This window comes from Cardiocondyla obscurior, linkage group LG01 (assembly GCF_019399895.1).
Source record: "Cardiocondyla obscurior isolate alpha-2009 linkage group LG01, Cobs3.1, whole genome shotgun sequence".
Classification (NCBI taxonomy): domain Eukaryota; kingdom Metazoa; phylum Arthropoda; class Insecta; order Hymenoptera; family Formicidae; genus Cardiocondyla; species Cardiocondyla obscurior.
The window spans coordinates 9,695,791-9,712,035 of NC_091864.1; the positions used below are offsets into that span (position 1 = coordinate 9,695,791).

The 16,245-nt window shown below is 39.1% G+C and overlaps 3 protein-coding genes across 15 annotated transcripts in view; 1 reads left to right on the forward strand and 2 right to left on the reverse strand.

The window, feature by feature from the left end:
* Positions 1-16,182, reverse strand: part of LOC139105609 (uncharacterized) — a 43,317-nt gene extending 27,135 nt beyond the window's left edge. Inside the window, exon 1 of the mRNA XM_070661803.1 lies at positions 807-16,182. Within this exon, the coding sequence (XP_070517904.1) occupies positions 807-1,586 (780 nt within the window). The 5' untranslated portion in view covers positions 1,587-16,182. The remainder of the gene's footprint in view (positions 1-806) is intronic.
* Positions 1-16,245, reverse strand: part of Cask (peripheral plasma membrane protein CASK) — a 141,484-nt gene that overhangs the window by 85,837 nt on the left and 39,402 nt on the right. The window lies entirely within an intron of this gene.
* Positions 1-16,245, forward strand: part of Rh50 (Rhesus blood group-associated glycoprotein Rh50) — a 119,939-nt gene that overhangs the window by 47,628 nt on the left and 56,066 nt on the right. The window lies entirely within an intron of this gene.

Here is a 16,245-nt window from a genome sequence, read left to right on the forward strand (position 1 = left end):
GTAAGTGGATTTCCCTGAAACTTTGTGACAAGATGGTTAGGGTTGAATATGTTGATCAAACGTTATTTCGACGAGAAAGAATCTAAATTGTTTGACTTGCATGTGTTTGTTGCATAGGGACTTAAAATGTGTGCTCATTGAGTTCGCATAATTTATAAAATTAAATTTTTACCCACGCAAATTAATTTTTGAAATTTTACGTCAAAGTTTGAAAAGTAGGTCGAATACAAAATTGTTACTTTATTATCTGTATATTTTAGAATAATTTAAATCTAATCAAATTTTAATTGTATATTAATAGAAAAAAAGCGTTTAAAAAAGGAATATTAATATTAATATTATTAAAATTGAATTAAATTTACTTTTAATATTTTTCGACTTTTAGTTAAAAATTTAGAAGTAATTATTATAACCACAAAAAGTATTATCTCACGTGCGATAAATTCTACAGAAGCAATTAACGTATAAAATTTAATAAATAATTAACGCAAATTAATTTAAATCATATGTCAATGTTTACGCAATATGTTATCAAAAGTAGCAATTAAAAAGCTACAGAGGGAAATTCCTTGAATAGATCCTAATGTCCTTCAAAGTTCCTCGTTACTAGACCTATCATTCTCGTTCATTATGGAGTGGCACGTGGAGATTCAGCGGATTATAACATCTACGCGCGTCTATCGGCTCATTTAAATATGCGGAATAAATCGCGCAATCCCCCGGCGAGAAGAAACGAACAATAGTATCGCCCTCATCTCGCACGGACAATAGTCGACATGTTACGGACGCGCGAGCGCGAGCTTTACCTGCGAATGCGAGTGGTACTCGGTGCCGGCGCCGTTTGGGAATCTGAACCGGAAGGGACTGTGCACGGGACAGTTGAGACGAAACGGACTCTCCGCGGGCAATCTCGGGGGCGGACGAGTATGCGGGCCGAAAATCACGCAGTCCATCGGCATGGGGCGTCCAGGGGTATGATCGAGAGACCGGCAAGAATAGTTGATTGGCGGCCGCACGGATGGTGGATGCTCGATCGGCGGCCGGCCTGGATGTTGCGCCTCGTGCTGTCGATGCTCGAGCCGCGGTACGTGCTCAGTCGATCGGCAGCTGTGTTCATGCGGCCTGCCAAAATGGTGATCGTGAACGTGGTTGGCGTGATCCTTTAGACGACAGGGGTGTTCTATGGCGCGCATCATACGGCCGCGGTCCATACTGCTCGCGACACTTCCCGGTGACGGAACAGCGGGATGATCTACCACCGATCGCGGTTGTTCCGTGCGAATCTGCTCCATCGACCTGCTCATTCCCTCCATCGGTCGCATAGAGGATTGATGATGGTGCTCGATCGAGGCGCGCATCGGATCGGATGGCGGCTGGCGCATAATGGAGTCGATCGATCTCATCGACTCCATTGATCTCATCGCCTCGGTCGAGCGCATCCCGTGTTCGAACGGACGCATCGGCGAGGGATCGGTTGACCTGCACGGTCTCTCCCAGCATCGTGGCACCGAAGCTAGCAGGGAATCGTAGACCCCACCGCCGTGACCTTGAAGTTCCCAGGCACTCGGGAACGGCGGAATATTCATTGCCGTGGCGAGCCGCTGTTAGCGCATTCGTATTCGCGGATTCTGAAGTCGCATGGCCCTGTCCGGTGCCATGCTCCGCTTTTACCCGTCGCTTCGTCGTCGCGCACTATCACTCGCGAGGGTTGACGCGGCAGCGACAGCGCGCGTCACGTCGCGCGCCCCGAAAAGCGCGCTCCAGATCGGCGAACGAGAAGAGAAACGAATACAGAAAAAGAATTAACGATCCGCGGTGACGTTATGGACGCGAAAGGGAAACACTCACAGAATAGTCCGTAGAAACACGCGGGGGTGACTGTAGAACGAAAGAGAGAAAGAGACTCGAGTGAAGGACGAGGAACGAAGCGCGATCGCGAAACACACGAAAACCGAGGGGCGCAAAGCGAAGGTGAAATATCGGCTATCCAAGAGCGTTTTCGCGGATTAGAAAAGAGTTCGAACGACGAAGAAAGCCGTGCGCGAGTGCGGCAGCGACGGAAAACCGACGCATCGCGATGCCGCGCTCTCCAACACTGAACCTCGTAGCCTCGACTGCCGCGCAGTCCCTCCACGCAAACCAGCCGACCGACCCACTATCCTCGACAGCCACCCTCGCCTCCCGCCACCTAGTCATCCCTCCTACACGTACACCCTTCCATACCTCGGCGTGTCTCATCCGCCAGCATCACCAGCCCCTCAGCGGCAACGCGGCTCTCCTTCATCCCTCTGTGGACCGCAATGTTCGCCCACCGCCTACGGTTCAACTCTCCCTCGCGCCCTCGCCTCCGACTTTCTTCCCCAAACTTACCCGCAGTTCCCCCGTTCTCCGCTTCTTCACGAGGTGTGCCACTCCTTCTCTCGTAATCTTCTACTCTCGCTTTTCGTTCTCCTCCTGTCTCTCTCTCTCTCTCTCTCTCTCTCTCTCTCTCTCTCTCTCTCTCTCTCTCTCTCTCTCTCTCTCTCTCTCTCTTTCTTTTTCTCCCTTCAATCCTGCCGCAAGCAATCACCGAATTTTTTCGATTACTATTTTTTTTTCTTTTTTTGGTCCAAACTCACCCCCGCTATTTTCGCGTATCTCACTCGCGCGTCTCTTTCATGACCGAGCGTCAATGTCCACGTTTCCTTAGATGTCGATTTTATTTTCGGTTCTTCATGGCGACGTATCTCTTTGCAAATTTTTTTTTTTTGAAAGCTAGAAATAATTGGCTCTTGACTTCTTCTGTTCTGGATGCCAATTTCTTTATTCCAAGGAGCTAGTTAAAATAGGTCAGAGTGGCAAAGTATCGAAAACTCGAGGCGTTGACGCGAGTAGGAAAAAAGGGGATGTGCATGATTGGGGACCTAACAACGGGGGTTAGGAAGTGTTCCACACGCCGAGGGCGAGAGTGAATGAAAAACGGGCGATCGATTCTTCCACGAGTAGGTGGCTCTCTTGACGCTACGTCTCATTCCCGTACGTACTACCCCTAATTCCCGTGTCGTTCGGGTTTTAGACGGATGCTCTCTTAGAACTATTAATTACACGTAAGCTTTCACGTCACAGCGCAATTCCTTACCCCCCTTAACCCTCAACTTAAATTACCGATAAGCCTCATCGAACGATATCGATGCGCGGTAAATTTATTTAGGCAAAACGTTTATCGAGACTTAAAAATATCAGCAGCAATAGCTTCACTGCGTAACGAAAAATAATTTGCATAGAAAAAAAAGAAAAAAAAAATATAAAAAATATAAAAGGAAATCGATAACGGGTATTGTAGAATTCAGTTTAAATCCAGAATTCGTTGTCTCATCGTGAAAAATATATATTGAAGTTGAGTGTCTTTTCTCCCTCATCTGCGATTGAATGATATTTCCCAGAGCCGGCATAAACTCTCCTAATATATATTTTACAAATATTCACGAGGGAGAAATGTGCGAGTACCGACGTATATTAAGCTACAAACAGGTAAGGCATCCCACTTCGCATTACTTTTTAACGATAGATTCATCGGCCAATTTAGGATTGATTTTTGCGCAATAAATATTAATTGAAGGGAAACATTATTTACAACACTTTAAACTCGCATCACGTATCCTTTTTTGCCGCTAAGTTTCGCCCGCGGGTGGAAATATAAAAAAATCTCCGATTATTTTGTTACATGATACATTTTACGTAACCAAATCGATACAAACTTGCTTAAGAATAATCTCCGCTTATCATATTTTGCACATTACTTCGGCCGAATAACGTAATAAGGCCGTTCGAGTCATCCCTTTTTAAATTGAGGTGATGCAAGTCGTGTTTCTAACTCCCAGCTAAACAAGCATTCGCCATTACATCACGCGTTCTGAATAATTCATCGCTCGGTGCACAGAAACGGTGTAACCCTTAAATGTATTCCGTTGCCATTTAGCAATAATGCTAATTTCTCATGGAGACATATCCCATTTTCAAAATAATTGTTTTTGACGTTACGTTTCGTATTTTTCGAACGATCATCATTCCCAGTCGTGTAATACGTAGTTCATTCAAACTACTTTAAAAATAATTAATAGAAATATTTCTTAAATATGGCACGCCAGCTGGTATTGTTAATTCCGCCTAATGAAAGACGTCGAGTTCAGAGTTTACTAAAATTTTATAAACGGACTTGACAATGATTCTTGCATGGTCACGTCCACGTTTCCCCAGGAAAAACATGACATGCTAACCTACATTCCAAGGCTGACCTCAATACGTACGTACATACATATGTATGTACTTGCGCGCATTCAAAAAAAAAAAAAAAAAAACCGTGTTATCGCAAAATGTTCCGCATTCCCATATATTATATAATCGATATGTATTGCCGATAAATCTAATTACGATTGAAATGCAGGTTGTCGTCTAAATAAAATGCTATGGAGAGAATTTTCGCATGAAAATTTTATGACTATTCATTTCAGTTCGCGACGTGAATAATAGAAATTATTCGACAAATTACGGTCGGATGAGAAACGCCGAGTTGCGATTGCAGGATTCACTGACGGTGCACGGCATCGATATACTGATAGCGTTTCAATGATTTCCATTAAACATTTATTAATTTACAAAGCAAATTTGCGGATAGGCACGAATCGCGATCTATTCATTTGTAAGTGTGTCTATGAAATTTTAGTATCTTGTGCGCATTCAAGCAGATCGTTCATATCAATAATATAATGACATTTGCATTGACATATTGGTAGTAGAAATTATGAATATCTTGCGCAATTAATAATTTGCAAAACAACTGCGTCCCTTCGGACAAGCCCGCATCCATTCTAATGATACGGCGTTCTCTAGTAGATTCCTTTACTAATTGTACCTAAATATGTATGGCCACTTACTTAAAATGCTCTTGCCCTATTTATGAAACCTTTGTATTAATTTGCAGAATAGAGATACTTGCCAAAGTTAATCTCCTATTATTTATAAGATTTATGCTTCTTGTAAGGCAAACAAATTTGATATCAACGTGCACAATTTACCATTAAATTTATCATCAAATTTATCATTAAAAATATATAAATTATTTGTGAAAGATTTGTAAAGAATTCAAATACTTAAATTACTTCATGTTTTTTTATACGATATTTTGAATATAAATTGATTGCTAATTTTCTCATAGTATTGAGAATAATTCGGAAGGTCGGAACTAATTGCGTATCCTCGTTCGTATAATCTCGTTACAGCACAACACAGATAATACAGAGGGAATAAAGCGCTCTAGGTCAGACCACGACCCAAGAACGCGCAGTTGTAAAATCTTATTTGAGTCAGACCGCGTTCACGAAGTAAGTCAATTGCGCCGCGCACGTAAAGCTGTAATTATTCGAGAATCACACCGGAAAAATAATTATTTAATCGATAATCAATTAATTTATCTCAGAAGAAAGATTTATGCAATTTATTTACGCATTTTATTTGTGCTAAAAATAAATAACATAACTTTACATTGTATGAACGTGCCGCACGTTTATTGAATCTTGTTGCAGTGACGTCTCAATTTATTTTTTTCCCAAGAAAACCTGTGATTTTTTATATAAAATGAACGCCATAAATAGACAAAGACGCGGATGCATTTTCCTGGTAAAATTGAAGTAATATACATCAGTTAATACTCATGCCTATGCAAGCACAGAATCATGCAATATACTGAAACGAATGGTGCGTATCCTACTCGATAATTCTCAATCCTCTTATCTAGGATTCGCTTTAAGCCCTTACACGATAAAGTTCGTAGTTATCTACATAGAAATGTATTAAAAATACAATTCCGCCTTGTAATTTTTAATATGACGTAATAAAATGTATTAAAATTGCACAATTAGATTTGTTATTAATATTAAAAATAATAATCAGGCAAAATAATATAGTCCGCACAGCAAAACATAGTTGTGTTCTTTTTTTCTAATATTAATTAATAAAATAGCTATTCGTAAATGAAATTATTAAAACGTGTTGATTTACTGTACAAACAACGAAATATGGTTCCGACTCTGAACACGGTTTTACTATTAAACGTTCTTAGGTCATGGGCTGACCTAGCAAGCTCTTTATTAACTTTCTATGCCACGTTGTACTGTAATAATCCTTTGAACAGTAATGCATAATTATCTTAAATTCGAGATATTGTCTAAAATTTTAGACCGCGCACTGGTGCCGCAAAAGAATCGGAAAAGAAGCAGCAAAAGCATAAAGGCGTGGAATTAAGAAGTTTTTAACTTTAAATTAACTTACACGTTATTCCGTGGTATTGTGCGGGGGGAGTGAAATAAAAACTGAAATAAATTCTAAAAGATTATAGTTTGCCTTATCAGATACAATTGCCTTCAAAGTCGCACGTAACACTCGTAAATCATATTAAGTAGTTCTTAATAACGTTAATATCTTCGTAACAGACAAGCTCGTGGCAGATTTTTTTTTTTTTTCAAGTAACGTTAGCATCTTCGTGATAACCAAGCTTGCAACAGATTTTTTTGCAAATGTTTCATCGCGTATTCAACATCCTTTATTCCGCAAAGAAATTATGTGGCTACTTCTTATTCACAGAACATTTCCCGTTAGCATGAATCCACATGCTTTTATACAAGAATAATGTTTCGTTCCTTTGATACACCTGCCTACCTACAACCTCCTATAACACACACCATAAAATGTTAATACCGTACCCTGTGTGGTTAGCAGACTCGTACATCAAAATTTCCATAAACGAATATCTAATGTCAAAATCATTCCCGTCGCAAATACAAGCCATAGATTCTCATAACGCGCGCCCGACATTTCCCAGCTCGTATTTTCCGGCGAATGATCCTTCTATCAAAGTAATGCAACAAATTGGGTTAACGGATGCACATACGTTCAGAGTTATCCCAGCATGACGCAAAATATTGGGAAACTGCCTTCTATAAAAGACGAACTCTGATGGCGTGCATTCTTTAGCGTCTTTCAATCGATACTTATTTAAAAATTTTCACCGTAAACTTCAACGTAAAAACCCGGAGAACTTTAACTCGCGTCTAATAACTTGAGAAGTTTTTCCTCTCAAAAGTGTCTTAACTTTTTGTAAATTATTATTATTATTGTCATTTATTTCACATAATGTTTTACTAGTCCTAATTATAAAAAGTTGAATTCATAATGAGTAGAATAAATTTAATTTGGATGTGGTAATTATGTACTGAATAATTGGCAATTTTAGACGTTAAAAGAACTTTTCCGTGTTAAATAATTTGCGAGGGACAAAGTTTCGTTACTGAAATAATAATTGTAGCTTACAGTATTATGCAAAACTGACAAACACTAAAAATTCAAACAAAATTTTAATAAATAATTTTATCTGAATAAATTCCTCTGTCTCTCATTGTGTCACCTGTCTCTGATCGCGCAAAAGAATACGCGCGCAATCAAATGCGAATTAAATATCTAATGAAATAAACGATTTTCAATTTAATTCCATAATTCACGTGACTGGGTCGCGTGCGAACGAAAATAATAATCTCTGAATTAAGGAATCCTCAAAACAAAAAGTTTCGATATAATCGATAAAGATTTGCTCTATATTCCAAATCCTATCTTAAAAAATTAGTGTGACGCATAAATTAGCTGTTAATTATTACCGCTTAAAACCGACGCTGATTAGTTCTCTTTCGCTTGGCTTGCTTCACGCTAAGCGAGTGTCAACGTCGGCTGTCAAGTCGGATTTTGAAGTTTGATTTAATTTTAATATTTAATTAATATGTCCAGGCAAAGTCGCATGATTTTTTTTTCGTAGTTTGAAATTACGATCTTTTAAAAAATAGCACTTGCTACGCTCGCTTATGGTTTTTTCTAGTTGAATAAAATTTATATAATTCTATATACACGTATCTTTCCTTTCCGTCTTTAAATAACTCATTACTATGCGCAAAGTTTATTTTTCCGGTTCAATAACGCCAATCAATCGTTTCAAGCTCCGTTAGACACGTGGAAAGTTATATTTGCCGAAACTTCGAGGAGCTTTTTAAAAAGTACATCCAACTCATCGTACATACTTCTTACGAAGCCAAAAATAGTGACGTGTAATGAAAACACAATTCGTCTATAAAAATTTGTCTGTAAAAATGTGTTTGCTCCACTAAAAGAGTTTTGAATCCTTCGCGAGCTGCATTATTTACGCGCTAGACAATAATTTAATATCGCGTTCCCCTCGTTTTTAGCTCGCGATCAAAAACTTTTCAATGCCGCATCGATATATCTAGATCGCGTGTGCCGATCATCCCTGGTTCAGTAATTTGGAACACGAGTTTATGTATCTCGGTGTCATCGCCGGCAAGAAAATATCAACACGCGCATTGATACCTGATCGTACGCGTGCGAGAGAGAATTTCGAATTGCAACCGGTGAAGATTAACGACCGTGGTACTGCATTGATCGCGCCACTGCATCCTAGTCTCATTTTCAAAGAAGTAATAAGAAGAAATAAATAGATGGATGCAAGCTCTCCCTTGGCGTTTATACCAAAGACCGAAAGAAGGACGGTATCACGGGAAAAGAAACCGTCTTTTTTTTCCATCCTGTTCCTCTTTCTCTTTCTCTCTCTTTCTCTTTCTCTCTCTCTTTCATTCCGGAACTGAACGGATACTTATTATAGCAATTAAGAGTTTTAATTACGTACGATTATAAGTTTAATCGGACGTCGTTCGTAATTATCGCGAACTCACGCGGGCGCATTACCGTTGCGATATATCATTCTGTCTCACTGTGGCTCCCTGTGCTACCGTTCTACCGTGTGGCCTCGATTTATCATATACTCCGCCAAGGTTGTGGGATCACCAAATGAAGACTGCAAACGCGGGTGTAAATAACTCAAGGGCGACGCGATACAATGGTACATTACGGCCGTACATTGAAATCGCGAATTCGAACAAGTATACTTCGTAAAAGAAAAAAAAAGAAAAAAAAAGAAAGAAGGCAATTAAGCCTTCAAGCGGTATTCCAGATAGTCGAAAGAGCGGCACTTTTTTCGAGTCGTAATTGTTAAAAATTATACGGAAAACTTTTAATATGCAATAATTAAAAGTAAGTAAATAAGTAAAGTGTCAAGATAGACAGTCGATTTAATTTAGCTCACTCGAGCCACGCAATGCGTAAGCACCGGATGTGATTTTTCCGTATACGTGATTGAAAATTAATTGTATTATTAATTAAAGTGTTTGGTTGCGGTAAGTGAGCCGTTGAGAGCATTATTTAGTATCCATTGTCTGCGGTAAAGAGGCCTCTCGCGGTTTTGTCCGAGTCTTGTGCGGAACCTTCCATGCGATATTCTAGATTCATTACACGCAATTTCGCGAGATTGCCCTCACGAGGCTGCGCAAAAACTTCATGTATCAGCTCCCGACTATTCGCGAAATTTGCTCCTCCTCGCGACTAGACGTTAGTGATAAAGAACGCTTCAGAAACCATGCCAAGCTCAAGTAACTGGCACCGCTAATTCGAGTAAGTGGCAAAGTTTCGTGGCTGAGATCTTGGATAGTAAATTAACACGTTTTTACCAGTTCATTTATTGTATTAGTGACGTATCTGGCACGCAGACGCCACTTAAGCCAAAGTATTAAAACAAAAAATAAATTAAAAAACGTAATTTAAAAAAAACTTAGAAAACAAATTCGCATCAATATTATAAGTAACTCGACGCTTCATGAAAAATAAGATACAATTTTTAGAAAATATTAAACTTCTTTTTTATCATGTATATTTATCGTATGTATATCCATAAAAATAGAACTGTGTATTAATTAAAACACGTACGGAAACGTGAAAATAATTATATTTCTAGATAAAGGTTCGAGCTAAACAGGCGTTCTCAAATAAAGCAAAATGAAGACAGACTATCAAAACTACATGAAAGCATTTTGTTTCGCGAGATAAATAAAATATTTCCCAGTCACGTTACGTTGCATCATATTCGACTGCATTTAACGTGCGTTTCGCGGATACCGCCGTTTTTCTTTTTTTTTTCTCTCGTGCAAACATAACGCCCAACGTGTTTCGCCGTCTATATCGCCTTCGCGTATTCCATATCGCGGGCGGTTAAAGTGCATTTTTTTTTTTTTTAAATCGTTACTTTATTCCCGTCACATTAATTTTATCAAGAATTTCCAAACGGACGCGGCCGTTCCCAGGGGCTCGTTTTAGCGCGCCGGTGTCGCGCGTCGCGATTTACGACGGGCTTTTTGCGGGAGCTCGTGCGACGAATATAATTCAAGGACCAATCAATAATTGATAGCCCTAATAAATTGAATCTCATTGTGATTCAATTACGGGCCGTTTCCGCTTTTCATCATCGACACTCGACGATTACCAGGCGCGTTGACCGCCGCGACGAGGCCCGCGTTGCGACACGCACGTTTTCGCCGATGCACAACATTCGAAATTATTGATAAAGGGTAATTAAAGTTCGCGAACTGTCACGGGCGGGCACAAAAAAATAATGTGTAATCGGCGCCCGCGTGGAAGTTAAAATTATTACACGCGCCGATGGTTTACATTATTGATCTTCTCGCGACATCATGAGTTGTCCCGATTACTTTTGCATGGAATGAAAACCCGATGCAGCTCGCAGGATCGCGTTAAAATGAACAAATTGTTTCAGCGCGCAAATTGCACACGTGAAATATTCAACGCAGTCAAGTGGCGACAACACTCGGTATCAATTTGTAAAAGGAGAACGTTTTCCGCGGAGCGACTGGCCCCGCGGATTTTCTTTCGCGTATAATTGTCACTTTTGTTGTAATATCCAAATTTTGAAGAGTCGCGGAACACGTGTACCTTACACGCGTGTCTGATAGCGCATCTACAATTAACTGATTTACATGTGGCATCCCGGGTGGCCTAATTTTCACGTCCGAAGGATAGGTGAGGTTCGATCTAATGAGAATTAATGTTGCAACAAACAGGCCGTATTTAGGTTGCCAACTAATGGATCAACAGTCGGATTCGCGACTGCTGTTCGACGTCAATAATTGGCGCAACGAACAGTTTGCGCACTCCTTACACCAGAGAACTGAATTACAGCTTTCCTAATCTCGTCAAACTATGTACTTGCATTGCCACGTATTATTAGTTCGACAATTGCGTAACGCAGTACACGCACTGAAGACACAATACGTTCAAAGACGCGTTATTACACTTAGAGGAAATTATCGTTGGTTTTAGACTCGACTATAAGTTTATGTTCTTTTTAACGATGAATGCGGTATTATAAATATAATTATACTTTTATCTCAGTGTACCCACGCTTCTTCGCGTTATCTTATTACCCTTATTACGCGAAACTTATAGTCAAATAATTTTTATCGTCTTTATTATATTTTATAATCAAATCAATTAATGAAAATAAATTATTGCGGCTTCTAGATCGTTTGCAAAGCTGTATGAATGGGACGTGATATAAGCCGCACGGAGAGATCTACGATAGCCGTTATGCCCCCGATTAACATACAAATCCGTTGAAGCATTATGCCATCATTATAGCGTGCGCCAAACGGCCGTTTTAACTTCGGTTAAGTGAAAGTCGTAAAATCGGCTTTCCTAAGCAAAGTTCGACACGCGGAGCGATCTATCAATCTCAAATGAACGCCCATCCTTTGCATAAACGGGGAGCATAAACTTGACGGCATCACAAACAAGTTGAGCGAAATTCTGTTCGTGATTGTCGCCAAAATTAAACGCATTTCGATATTTATTACGATTTATTATTATAAAAAAAAATTATTATTTTTTACGAAAATCCCTATTATATATTGCAATAAAATTTACGTACGTTTGTAGTTCATTTATTCGGTTCTTTTCGTAGTAAATGTATTTCAAAATAATATCACTCGCAAAGAAAGCTGTACTTCAAAACATAATTTCACATTTGTTACATTTTCATTTTGCTAACGTTTGCAAAAATGCCAACTTTGATTTTGAATATTAAAAAAAACACGTATTTTGTGGATTTAATTTTTGCCGTATGCATCAACAAATCACAAAATATCACATATTTGTCGGTGTATTAAAAAGAAGTCAGTAATGTCTTCGTGCGTGTACAAAACACATCATACGATAAAGTATCATAAAAAGCAAATATCACTGACAAAAGTAAAATACGCGGAAAAAAAAACAGTTTGTTATATTCAAATCACGTAAAAAAGAAACAAAAATATATATATATATATATATATATAAATATTACATGTTCACAAAAATTAAATTATATTTTGTGGAATTAATTCATAAAGGTCAAAAATTGACACGATAGAAAAATGTAAATAACTACGATTTAAATAAATTTTTTAAATACTTTGTACTTGTACGTGTTAAAAAGTTTTATACAATTTTCGTAAAACAGTATTACAATGCGTTCTTCGCAGCGCAATTATTAGAATTATCCTTTGCAGCTGCATTTTTTACATTTTTGACAGCAGAAATGATCGTTTCGAGGAAAGCTCAAAGGAGGTGGAGGATGAAAAAAATATATATAACGTGCGTAAAAGGTGCAAGCAGGAACGATTATTATGCGTAGCGACGATCGGCGCGGAATCATTTTTCCTTTTCGAACAGCGCTTGAAGGCGCGGGGCGTATAAATGTAATTGGCACTCTTTAATTTCATTTCTCGCGATCGGAGGATCCCGGAAGCTCGTGTGCGGATTCGGATCGTTATCCCGAGCACACGTTCCCATCAAAAACGGAATAGAGGAGCAGAGCCGGAGGAGTAGAAATCCCGTTCGTTACGCCGGCTTTAAGGGACGCTTGATATTCAACCAAAGTAGCGTGCGCTATTTTGATATTCGTTGCACGAGGCGAGCTTAGTCATATTATTATACCGACGGTTTGCGTAAGCCACACGAAACGTATTGCACGTACGGCGGCCAGACGTTGGCAAAAATTGACCGTCCATCTATGATTTTTTAAACGTCGCGTAATCTAATGCGCTTACGTATCCTTTATGTTTAAATTCTTGCGAGAGCGCCCCTGCGCTTGCGAAATATGCAAATTCTCGTACTTTTCATTGAAACGTAGTTCTACCATTCCGCTCGGGAAATTCTTCGAATACTGCGCTTGCCTATTTAGTTTTTTGTCCGCCGCCGCATTCGAACGCGCTTACCGAAAAATTGCGAGTAGAACAGACTCGGCGCGCAGTATCTCTCATTTTTTTGGAGAGGTGGAATTGTAAATACATTGAGGGCGTATGAATAAAGATAGATAGCAGGAATTTCGGTTTTGTAAAAATAAGAGATATGTTGACGAGTTCTCGCGCCCGCGATTTCAGCACGCGCGCACGCACGCGTGCATTCGTGTCAACAATTCGTGCGTTACGTTATCGTTATTATCGAGATACGCGACAGCAAATTTATGATAATTTGTTGTTTGTTATAACATTTGTTCTTACCTGTTTGTTCGACTGTTGCCCCGGTATCATTCAACGGGAAAAAACGAGGACTGCAGCTCGGGCGAATGAGATTTGCGCGAGCTTAATTTTTCACTTCCAGACGGAACTTCGTTAGCGTTATATTCCTGAACGTTACATTTTTTAAAATTATGCCTGCGCTTTATATCTCATTTTCCTCCGGCAGCAAATGAAAGGGATATTAGTCTCAAAGATATAATGGAAAAACTCAATCACGATTTAGTTATTAACAATATTTATTATTTTTGTGAGATAATATAAGGAATTTAATAATTATAAAATAATAAAAAGAGAGAAAAACAAATATATATGTATATCGATATAAAAATATCAAGCATATATATTCTCTCCACACGAAACTGAAACAGAAATAATATTGCACAACATATTTTGCGGGGATCGCAAACACATTTATTCTTCCATTCACGTCTGCAAACTCGACTCGACGATTTACCTTTCTTAAATGCGGCAGCCATGTTTCATAATTTAAAATATCTAATTTATTTCGTTGCAGCAGCTTTCATCATCCTTAATTAATAATTAATAATTAATGATAAATCCATTTTGTCCGATAATTAGTTAAAAGTTATTAAATCATTTGAATCGCTCGGGAAAAATTCAAGATTCTTTTTGACATTTTAATTATACCTAACATCGTCGGCGGGTGAGCTCTAATAACAAATAGTAGAGCGTGATAAATGGAAAAGACGCCGCCGGAACGTTTCGAGTGCGAACCGAGTACTTTGTATTTTATAACGAAGCACGCGGACGAAAAATGTCGGCTCGCTTAAGCACAGACGTCTCCTCTTTGAAGCGTTTGAGGTGCGCTCAGGTGCTACATTCATATACGTTTCGCGGTGCTAGAAAACTCGAGGGTGCTCGCTCGTACGATAAAGTATCGCGATAGCTATAACGCTATGATAATTTACGATCAGCCACGACGGCAAATATTACATACGAAAATGTAACTTTAATTATAGACCCATGCAAGTCGCGGCGAAAGCAAAATTATGGAAAACTCAAGCGCGGTTAGATCACGGGCAACAAATTTATCCGTAAATATCTCTGACAAAAACCGCCGGACGGAATTTTATTCCCATCGCCGGGCTCGGCTCTTACCTGTCGCATATTTTATCCGCAGTATATTTTCCCTAAATTATCATTCATATTTCGAGTAAAGTGGATTTATTACATGCGGTCGTATTATCGTGTGTGTGCATGCGTATGTAAAGGGCTCGTAATTTCTGTTACTGTAATGATGATTAGAACGCGTCCCTGCATCTTAAATTTTAATTAACGTTAAATATTGTGCGAAAATTAATTGGACGCTTTATTTTAATTTTTCGAGGAGAGCGTTATCGTTTTAATCCAGTCGCGCTTATGCTTCGCGGTAATTCTTTCAGTAACACATATCTTATTATACGTGCGTATAAACTATTCATTAAAAGAAGAAGGGGAGAGATAAAAAAACACAAGCGTTAAAATCTTTCCGTTTACTTTTCTCCGCGGAAACCGTTCTTCCATCTCACTAAATGCAACGCTTGGATAGAATATCTTGATTGTATAGCGACACGAAGTATCGCTTGAGACGTAATTCCAAATAGAATAGAGCATTCTATCCGAGATCTTTCTGTCGGGGCCGGCGACGCAAATGCATTTTCTCGTCTGAATCTTAAATCGCGAAAACCCGTGGGCGAAATCGAGATAATGATGATTAATTAGCCGCCGCTGCTACGTATATCCGATAATTAAATCTCGGATAAAAAATAATTACTTAAAAATTCCGAATTAAGTGCACTTGACGTACGAAGAGAACTAAATGTCTAATATTAATAATAATAATAATGTTCTAACGTTACTTGGTAACGATAATTATTATTGTGTAAGTATAACCGGATTTATACTTTGTCGCATAATTGTTCGGAGATTTAAGTATTTCTTAATAGAAAACAAAATTATGCCGCAACTTTAAAATCTACGAAAGCGCACAGCGAGCAGATTTTAATCCATTAAATAGCAAACAAAGCGATCAAATTACGATAAAATTTATCTATGATAAAATTTCAACTCACTTCAAAGTGAACGTAATAAAACCATTACAAAATTGAGAACAAATTTATGATCCTTCGGTAAATAAGCAGGATGCATGCAAAATGTTTATAAAATAATGCGCTTTACTTCGCGCAGAGTACCCACGTGTTGTGACAGAGGCGCGTTGTTTCCATTTAACATTATGACGCAAACTATACGAAAATAATCGGATGATCTATTAGAAAATGAAGGGGAATTAATCGGCGCGTGATAAATCGAGTTCGATTACGTTCGCGAAAAATTTTGCGAGTTTTAGGAGGAAAATTACGAGAAAAATTACGAGGAAAGAATTACGAATAAAAAAATAAGTCAGTACGCAACAAATTTGATATAAAATCACGCAGCATATATGCGAAAGGAAAAACGCTCCAATACTTATACAAATAATTAGGCGGGAGGTAGGACCCTCCTCTCTCGGGGTAGCTACGTGCCACTGATTATCCGGGTTAATTAATCTTCCTCTACGTCGGGCGAGCGTTGACCTCGCGAGCGGGCGTTAATTACCTTGATATTTTGACGATGGTACTCCTTCGTGTGCGCGAGATAATATTTGTAGACGTGCGACGGCAAAGATCTCTTGGTTTCTTCGCCGATCCATCGGTGAGATTGATCAAGACCGGGCGGCTTCGCGACGCGCGCTCCTGGAGAACGCTGA